This window comes from Octodon degus, unplaced genomic scaffold (assembly GCF_000260255.1).
Source record: "Octodon degus isolate 3935 unplaced genomic scaffold, OctDeg1.0 scaffold00147, whole genome shotgun sequence".
In the NCBI taxonomy this organism is placed as follows: domain Eukaryota; kingdom Metazoa; phylum Chordata; class Mammalia; order Rodentia; family Octodontidae; genus Octodon; species Octodon degus.
In genome coordinates, this window is record NW_004524723.1 from 1,993,825 (window position 1) to 2,003,975 (window position 10,151).

The 10,151-nt window shown below is 38.9% G+C and overlaps 1 protein-coding gene and 1 pseudogene across 2 annotated transcripts in view; both read left to right on the forward strand.

Moving 5' to 3' along the window:
• LOC105743664 overlaps positions 1-5,611 on the forward strand; it is a 15,645-nt pseudogene extending 10,034 nt beyond the window's left edge.
• Wdr48 (WD repeat domain 48) overlaps positions 1-10,151 on the forward strand; it is a 50,305-nt gene that overhangs the window by 11,262 nt on the left and 28,892 nt on the right. For both annotated transcript variants that reach the window (XM_004642160.3, XM_023702214.1), the window contains exons 2-3: positions 8,194-8,334; positions 9,502-9,580. In XM_004642160.3, coding sequence (XP_004642217.1) covers positions 8,194-8,334; positions 9,502-9,580 — 220 coding nt within the window. The remainder of the gene's footprint in view (positions 1-8,193; positions 8,335-9,501; positions 9,581-10,151) is intronic.

The window sequence follows — 10,151 nt, forward strand, 5'->3', positions numbered from 1 at the left end:
AAGTAGGTGCTTTAGACCACTGAGCCATCTCTCCAGCCCCCTGGTGTTTTTTAGTTCTTTATAAATTCTAGAAAGCAGACCTTTGTCTGAGTACTTATTTGTCATAATTTTTTCCAAATTTGTGGGTTGCCTTTTCACTTTGTTCTTTTTTTCCTTTAAGCAAATCAAAATAGAGATGAGTTTTTATCTTTTCCTGCATTTCTACTTTTTTTTTAATGTATTTTAGTACAGGGTCTCACTACACAGATCAGACTCATAATGATCCTCCTGCTTTCAGCCTCCCAAGCTCTGGGATTATAGGCCTGCACCACCATGCCCCATCTCAGTCGCAGTCTCATTGCACCACTGGGTCCGGGCTGGCACGGCACATGCTGGGAATCTAACCCTAGTCTCTGTGCCTGACTAAGCAGGCACTTTAGTCTGCTGAGCTATCTGGCCGGCCCTGCATCTGTACTCTTAAATTTATCTAAATGAAGTTTTCTGTGTCATTGTTCACTGTTACTGCTTCTAGCCCTAGCATCCTCGTGTATCTTTCGTTTACACCTATCTCTTCTGCTTGCAAAAGCTTACTTGTGTAGGGAGAAAATTTCCCGTTCTGCTGCTCCACTGGGGCTTAATAGTATTTAATGAAAATATTAAGTCATGATTTCCTCTTTGTTTTTCTATCCAAACTTTTTTCTTTAAAAAATTCTCAATGTGAAGTGTCTTAGGAACGTATCACTGTATGACGTTTTTCTTTTTACTCTTGTTATTCTTTAATGACCACATAAAGTGATTGTATGGTCTTATTTAGTCACTTCCTTCTTAAAGGTATTGTTTCTAGTTTTCATCATACTATAATTTGCTTGAAAAAATGCATTAGAAGCAGTTACAAAATACTAAAGAAAATCTTACAAAAGTAAGCAAAAAAAAAGTGTAGAATGCATAAAAGATGAAGAATCAGTTTGAAAGTTCCAACTTCTGGCTGACTGGAATACAAAAAAGAACAAAGAAAACAGATGATTACTAATGATGGATTTAAGTAGATTTCTCGGATCTGAAGTGCCATTGTTACCATGTGATGAGCAGGTAGAATCAGGCCCTTGTTGATAGCAAGCAATAAATTGCAAGGGTACACCAGTCGGCAGCTAGATGGCAGCTACATTTATTGAAGATTACTGGAAGTTGTACACAGGGCAAGTCCATGCTACACAGACAGAAAAGTGGTGCCAGGGTGACATAGCAGAAGCACCGCATGTGGATCACAACAGCAGCAGTGGCTGTAAGCAGTCAGGCTGTAGAAGTTTAAAGATATCAGATGTCAATATTCGTAGCTTTAGGGTTGGTGGTGGCTAAAAATCTGCCAAGTTTAGTGCTAGCTTCCTCGAAGTTTATCTAACAGTCCCAAGAATGTTAGGCTAGATACGAAAATTAAGATAAATGGCTGTTAAAGAGCTGCCCAAGATAATTTTGGCTTTCAACCTACAATATTTCATCTCTCTGCAGTCCTAGTGTTTTAGTCAGCAAAGGTCCAGAAATCCACAGGATCTTTACTATAATTGCAGCTTCTTCAGAGAACTATAGTCCACAGAAGTCTTACCCAACAGTAAGGAGATCTTTTTCATTACAGTTTTTTAGTAGTATCAGATTTTTATGAATACAGGCAAAAATTCTTGGATAGAAATTAAATTACAAATTTTAAAAACAAAGTAACATGCATATTGTAAAACAGACCATACAAAAAGATATAACCAATTGACATGATATCTTAGGAATAAGTACCAGTACATGTAGGTGTAGATATAGATACATAGCTTTAGCTTTCCAAATGCGTATATTTATTTCAAAATATATAATAGTTTGAAAATGCTTTGTTGGACTATGAATAATTCATTTAACAAATATTTTTCTATCATGGTGGCTCATGCCTGTAATCCTAGTGCTCTGGGAGGCTGAGGCAGGAGGATTACAAATTCAAGCCCCAGCCTGGACATTTAGCAATTTAGTGAGACCCTTTATGAAAATTTTAAAAAAGTAAGAAAAAAAAAAGTGTTTCTTCACATATCAATCTAGATCTACATCAGCATTTTTAATGATTCAACTAGAATACTTTCTTTTCCATTTTTAATCACACGTACGTAGTTGTCCAGACTGGTTCAGTTATGCCAGACTTGTTTTGCTAAAACTTAATTTCTTTGTTTTGGTTTTGATTTTCAGAGACAAGGTTTCCTTATGTAGCCCAGGCTGGCCTCAAACTCAAAGCAGTCCTCCTGCCTCAGCCTCCAGAATACTGGGGCCCCAGGCATATGTCACTATGCCCAGCCACTAAGACTTACTTTCCATCTGGAGTGAGACCTGAAATCATGTTGTTTTCTCACCTTGAACTGGTCAGATTATCTCCCAGTGTCAGAAATTAAGATTCATATACACTGCACACTCTCAGTTAAACAAAAGGTACTCTAGGTAAGCAACTTCGGAACCCTAGAGGAATAGAAAGGGACTGAACTTGAGGTGAACCCCAAATAATAATTAAGAGAGACCAAACGACACCAAAACCACCTTGCTTCCTGATGGCCTTTCCACACACTGTAACAGATATGTATGTCATTTACATATGTCAGACACTACAGTAAGGATGAAGTGAGGGGAGGAACAAACCAGAGAGGTTGCTTACCCTCTTGGGATTTTCATGCCAGTGGAGAAAGAACATAGTGAGGAAGAGGATGCATATGGAGTGTGACAAGATCTGTGAAGTAGGCGGGGTCAGGGAATAGATCCAGGAAAGCCTTTCAGAGCACCCATCCACTAAGACCTAGGGTGGGGCAAGCCAGGGGAAGAGTATTTCTGTGGGAGCTGGGAGAATCTTCTTGGCATAGGGACTGTACATGAGGAGGTCCTAGTGTAGGAAGGAGAGATGGATGAGAAACAGAAAGCTTGGAGTGACTCATGAAAAAGCTGGGGGAGGTGAGTTTGTGGTGAGTGAGGATTCAGGATTAGAACCAAGACGTTTCAGGAGTTTGAATTTTTAATTTAGTGAGTTGTTAAAAGGTTTGGTAGAGAAGTATTATAATTTGATTTTAAATGTCTTCTGAATGGTGGCTGTGTTTTCTACTCTTAGGCTGTATTAGATATTCTTGTATCCTTATGTTAAACTCTCCTTTTAAAAAAATCTTAAACTGGTTTGAGTAAATGTTAGTTATAGTTACTTACACCAAAAAAGCTGAATAAAGACAATGACAGTGTAGCTATTTATGTAAACCCTCGCCCTTTTAACAGAGAAATCTCATTGTCTGTTTTTCAGTTAATTACACATCACATGGGTTGATACCACTTTTTTCTCTGCTGTGAATAATGCAGTTTTGCATATTTTTGTACATAACAAAGTTTTTGACTTGTGCTTGGTTAAATCACCATTGCCTTTGTAAAGATTATCATCTTGTCATGGTAAAAGAGCCTTCTTTATCAAGTGACTAAATACTTGCCTACCTTAAAAATTATTTTTATGACTACTTTATTAAATTCCAACTTTATTCCATATGAAAATACATTTTGTTTAATATATGAAAAAGGAATATATAATTTTCCCAGTATTGTACATTCACTAGATACTTCCAGATAATTTACTAAGTGTCTTCATTGATCTGAAATAATTTTCATATCAAAATAGAAAATGTTTCAAATTTTTGTCTTATTCCTTTTATCAGTTACATATTCTCATAGAATACATTATAATTTCAGTAGCTTCAGAATGTTGCCTCTTAAGATCATTAAAATATATCCTGCCACTTATCTTCACTTTTAAAAAGAATATTCCAAAACCAATTGTATATTTTTTCAGCTTCTAGAAAGAATTCCAGTGTTGGGTTAAGTGTACAGATTTAAGAAATGTAAGGAACAAGACTCTTCTCCTTTGGTCATGCACAGCAGACAGATCCTATGAAGGACCTAGAATGCAGAGAAAGCGAGACTAGTTCTCAGTCTTGCAGGAACAGGTGCTGGCTTGCCTTAGGGGCTAATATACCCAGAGTAGTTATGGCAACCAGTTTAACTCCTGCGCACAAACTAGCTAAGTATTTGGGAAGTCCCATTTCCTATACTATTGGCCTGTTCCCTCTGTAAACATTTTGTGGGTTTTAAAAGCAAAGGATTAAGCTACAGGGGCAGCTTCTTAATTGCCACTACTTTCCCAATCAGAGTTGAAAGAGTGAAGCCATACTTTATGGGCTCTGTACTTCTTCCCTTTGTTTAGAGACCCTTTCAGGTGCATGAACTTGGTCACATCCACAGGCTAGTTAGTAGTTTCCTTCTCAAAGTTAGACTTTATCTTGAAAATAGACCTTTTTCTCGTTGCACAGTAGTGCTAGCGGCTTTTCAGTTGTGTGCCAGTACCTGGTAGCTGTCATTTGTGCCGGGCTGTGTGGTCAGCCCCCGTCAGCGAGCTCTTGGGAGCTTGAGACCGTCGCCACCCTTCCGACTTAACCAGGGAAAAAATGGTTGAAGCAGGATTGCCCAGGAAAGCTCTTTCTTGGTGGGCTTAATACAGAAACAAATGAGAAAGCCCTTGAAACAGTATTTGGAAAATATGGACAGATAGTGGAAGTACTCTTGATGAAAGACCAAGAAACCAATAAATCAAGAGGATTTGCTTTTGTTACCTTTGAAAGCCCAGCAGATGCTAAGGATGCAGCCAGGGACATGAATGGAAAGTCCTTAGATGGAAAAGCCATAAAAGTGGAACAGGCCATGAAACCATCATTTGAAAGCGGTAGACGAGGACCACCTCCACCTCCCAGAAGCAGAGGCCCTCCTAGAGGTCTTAGAGGAGGAAGAGGAGGAAGTGGAGGAACTAGGGGACCTCCCTCACACGGAGGGCACATGGATGATGGTGGATATTCTATGAATTTTAACATGAGTTCTTCCAGAGGACCCCTTCCAGTGAAAAGGGGACCACCACCACGAAGTGGGGGTCCTCCTCCTAAAAGATCAGCTCTGTCAGGACCAGTTTGAAGCAGCAGTGGAATGGGAGGAAGAGCCCCTGTATCACATGGAAGAGATAGTTACAGAGGCCCTCCTCGAAGGGAACCCCTGCTTTCTCGCAGAGATGTTTGTCTCCAAGAGATGATGGATACTCAACTAAAGACAGCTATTCAAACAGAGATTACCCAAATTCTCATGATACCAGAGATTATGCGCCACCAAGAGATTATACTTACCGTGATTATGGTCATTCCAGTTCACGTGATGACTATCCATCAAGAGGCTATAATGATAGAGATGGATATGGTTGGGATCGTGACTACTCAGATCATCCGAGTGGAGGTTCCTACAGAGATTCATATGAGAGTTATGGTAACTCACGTAGTGCTCCACCTACATGAGGGCCCCTGCCATCTTAGGGTGGAAGCAGTCGCTATGATGATTACAGCAGCTCACGAGACTGATATGGTAGAAGTCGAGACAGTTACTCAAGCAGCCAAAGTGATCTCTCCTCAAGTGGTCGTGATCGGGTTGGCAGACAAGAACGAGGGCTTCCCACTTCTATGGAAAGGGGGTACCCTCCTCCTCATGATTCCTACAGCAGTTCAAGCCGCGGAGCACCAAGAAGTGGTGGCCATGGAGGAAGCCGATCTGATAGAGGGGGAGGCAGAAGGAGATACTAGAAACAAACAAAACTTTGGACCAAAATCCCCGTTCAAAGAAACAAACAAAAAGTGGAAACTACTCTGTCATAACTACCCAAGGACTACTAAAAGGAAAATTGTGTTACCTTTTTTAAATTTCCTGTTAAGTTCCCCTACATAAATTTTATGTTCTTGTGAGGAAAGAAAGTAAAACATGTTTAATTTTATTTGATTTTATGACTTGCTCTCAACAAGCAAATGTTTAAGTGTGTAAGGCTTGACTTGTTGTACTAGTGTTGTAATTTTCCAAGTTAAGTGTCCCTAAAGGCCACTTCCTACCTGATTTTTTTTTCCCAGTAAATAAGGCAAGCAATTCCAAGCTCTTCCACAAACATCTAGCCATCTAAATGTACATTGATCTCCATTGAGAGATGAATCATTTTACCTGTACAGACAAGATAGACAAGATAGCTATTAGAGGGTGGTCGGGGTATGCTACTCTTAGGATTTCAGGGTGTCTTCCAGCTGAAATCTCCATGTTCTCAGTATGAAAAGGCCTCAGATCAGATACCTATATAAGGAAAGTGCTATTCACCCAGTAAACCCAAAAACAAATGGATAATGCTGGCCATAATTTGCCTTTTTGACATTTCCTTGGGAATCTGCAAGAACCTCCCCCCTCCCCCAGTAAAACCATTTAAGTGTGTGTTAAACAACTACAGAATACTAAATAAAAAGTATGGCCAAAACCAAAAAAAGAAAATAGACCTGTTTAAGTTTCTATTGCTTCCAGGAAAGAATTGTCAATTTTGAATCTTTCTGAGCTGCAAGGTGGCATGTCTCCTTAATTTAGGTTTTCCTTTTTTGTACCTTTTTCTATTGGTTATGTTTCTTGTTAGTGAAAGGTATTTCTAGGTATTCTTTTTTTTTTTTTTTTTTTTTTTCTTTTTTTTTGTATGTAGTATAGGGCCTACTGGGTCTCACTGTGTATTTCAGACTCATAGTGATCCTCCTCCTCCTGTTTTTCAGCCTCCCAAGTGCTGGGATTACAGGTGCGTGCCACCACACTGAATCTCAATCACTGTCTCAGAACCCCCGGCCTCTGCCTGCCTAATCAGGCTCATTAATCCACTGAGCTATATTTGGCAGCCGGCCCTTTCTAGGTATTCTTGTTGCTGTACTGGCTAGCCTCCCCTGCGCTCAGTTTGGTTTTGCATTTGGTTTTGTTGGGGAGTTGCTGATACTGGACCAGGGCCTCAGTTAAGTAAATACTTGACCACTGAGCTAAACCTCCAGCCTCTTTTTAAATTTTTATTTTGAGATAGGGTCTTACTAAGTTGCCAGGCTAGCCAGGAATTCTTGATCCTCCTGCTGTATCCTCTGGAGTAGCTGGGATTACAGACATTGGCTCAGCTCCCCGTGTGTTTTGAACTGGCTATTACATTAGAAAAATTTGATTTTTAGTCCCCAGTTTATCAGTTTGTCTTAGTTGTCATTGTTTTTTGATTGGTTCTCTTATATTTTTACAAGGAACAGACAGAAATCATCAATAGTACAGTACCAAAATAGAGAAAGGGACCTAAAGGAAAAAGTTGGTATAAGAACTCAACCATTCCATGGCATCATGCTTGCCAACTCAGTAAAGGCATCCTGGAGGAAGCAGGGTTTGAACAGAAACCCACATGTGGCGGGAGGGGACAGTGGGAGAGGAAGGACACTCCGGCAGACGCTGGTGTGGGCCAGGCCCTGGGGCACAGAGTGAGGCACCTGAGGCCATGCTGAGGCGAAGTCTCCTTGTAAGCAACAGGACATTTTTACCAGAGGAGAGATACATTTGAATTTACATTTACCATCACTACTTTATGAAAATAGATTAAAGACAAACAGGAGTGATAGAGGAGGCCAGTTAAGGTAGCTTAGTAGCAAACTTGCTAATCTTGGACGAGACTGTCCATAATGTCATTTCACTCTCCTCAGATCTTTAGTCTCTGTAGAGTAAAATAAAAATTTTATTGGCTTGAAAAATAAGTTTTATGCATATACCACTATAATAGGTTGCCTAACTCTTTCAAGAAGATACCTAGAAAGGGAATAATCACATTTATAGCAGCATAGTTCATAATAGCTAAATCTTGGAAGTAGCCTATCTTTCCATCATCAGGTGAATAAACAAAACATGGTATTTATATTCCATTGAGTACCATTCTGACATAAAGAAGGATAAATTTGAGTCATTTGTAGGAAAGTGGATGGACCTTGAGACCATAATATTAAGTGAAATAAATCAGACATAAGCTTAAGTATCACATAATTATGAGAAACTAAAATTATAAAGAGCAAAGTAAAAGATAACAGAAAGTAGAAAGTGATCTTTTTCAAATGGAAGGAGATGAAGAAATGGTAGAAAGGAGATGAAAAGAAGCATTCAGATGCGTTATGTTCCTGTGTCCACTTACACAAGGAATGTAGCCATTATGTATTGCAAATACACACCAAAAAAATTAAATGTGAGTTTTGTATTGGAATGGGCCACTAGCTTTTTTTAATTGCATGCCTGTGAAGTAATGAGCCACACCTTTTGATTTATTGTCAGGTTTCCTATGTTATTCGAGATGAAGTGGAAAAGTACAATCGAAATGGAGTCAATGCCCTGCAGCTGGACCCAGCGCTCAACAGACTGTTCACAGCTGGCCGAGACTCCATTATAAGAATATGGAGTGTCAGTCAGCACAAGGTGAGACAAGAAACTTAATGAGTAACATCTATGCTTAATAACTTTCAGACTAGTGCCTCTAATATGGTGCCTGTTTTCAGTTTCTGACTTAACATGTTTGAGCACTTTTTTGGTGCAAAGAGTTAACAGAGTTTTATGTCTTAACTGTGGGAAATTATTTTTAAAAACCCTTGTGTTTTTTGTTATCTATTTTAAAAAATATATTTTCCCTCTTGGCTCCAGGCTGTTCAACACTAAATAACTGTTTCTTGTCAAGACAGCAAGCTAACACAAACTCCCTCCCCAACCATCTCCTGTAATGTAATCAGCTTAAGATATATCTTATAAAAATATACTTATCACTAAGCTGTAAAAGACCTTTTAGTTATAAACAATTTACAACTGTGTCAAATAAATGTAGTTTCTGTTTTTCTGTGCTAGATAACAAATTTGCTTACCAAACTGGATGTGATTTCTGTTATAAATACGCCCCTGCTACTTAGGTTCAGAGCTGATCAGCCTTCTCCTGGTGAGAAGTGGCTGACGGACCTGAGCTCAATAAATAAAGGCTCTATTCAAATTTCTATCTGGCTGATCTGGTTCCTATGCAGAATTGACCCATAACATTTGGTACCCTCTGCAAAGTTGCTGCAACAGAATTCTATGAGCCTCTGAGAAAAATATCCCTATGGGTTTTTTGAAGAGTCCACCTTCATAAAGGAGCAGTGGTTCTGGGCTAGTATAGAGTGATTATTTTCAATAATTTTTTTTGCTTTACATATGAGAATGAATAGCATCATTCCTCAGATAGCCATGTAGCAAGCTATTTTCTTTGTGTAGTGTCTTAAACTTTTCTGTTTTCAATGTAGAATGAAACTAGATTTTCCTTTCTAAAGAGCATCTCCTGATAATTAAGCCAGTTGAGAAGAGTAGAAGAGTCTTGGGTTGCTAAATGGAGACAGTAACCCAGGTAGCATTCCCTCAGTCAAAACCAAGTCTTTTATAAACTACCTGAACAGTTATTTATATCTGTTATCTGGAATCATCACCTATCATCAGTTCTCCAGAGTAGTTGTTAGTGTTAAGACCTCAGAGCGGTATGTCACAGTAATTGAAGAACCTGGGTGTATCTATTATTTTAAATGTATTTCGTTTTCTAATATAAACTTGTATGATTTTTATTTTCAGCAAGACCCATATATAGCATCTATGGAACACCATACTGATTGGGTAAATGACATTGTACTCTGTTGTAATGGAAAAACATGTAAGTATTTCTTTAATTTACTGGACTTCTGGAGATTTTAATGTAGTTTGACAATGTTTTTCATTTTTAAGTAAATGTTTTTATGGAAGTATACCTATCATACATTCAGAGAAGTACCTAAACCTAAAGATTATTGTTCAGTAAAATTTAGGAAAGGGGGCCGGCGAGATCACTTAGTGAACTAAGCACCTACTTAGGCAGGCGCAGGGACCATGCTGCACCAGCCTTGCCCCTGGGCATGCCGAGCCATCACCGAGACCCAGGGAAGTGGTGCACATCTGCAATGCCAGCGCTGGGAATGCCTAAAATAGGAAGATCACTACAAGTCCGAGCGTGTAGTAAGACTTTGTACCAAATACATTAAAAAACAAAATTTAGAAAATGGAATGCAAAAGCCCTTTTTGGATCCCTTCAGTTAGTTGCCTCCAGGTAACACTGTCTAGTCCCCTGAACACCATGGATTAGTTTTACCTGTTTTTGAACTGTGTATAAATAAACTTAAATTACACAAATATTTTTCTTAAGCTTTACTAGTACTTTTGCTTTTTTTCTTTCTTTTTTTTTTTTTTTT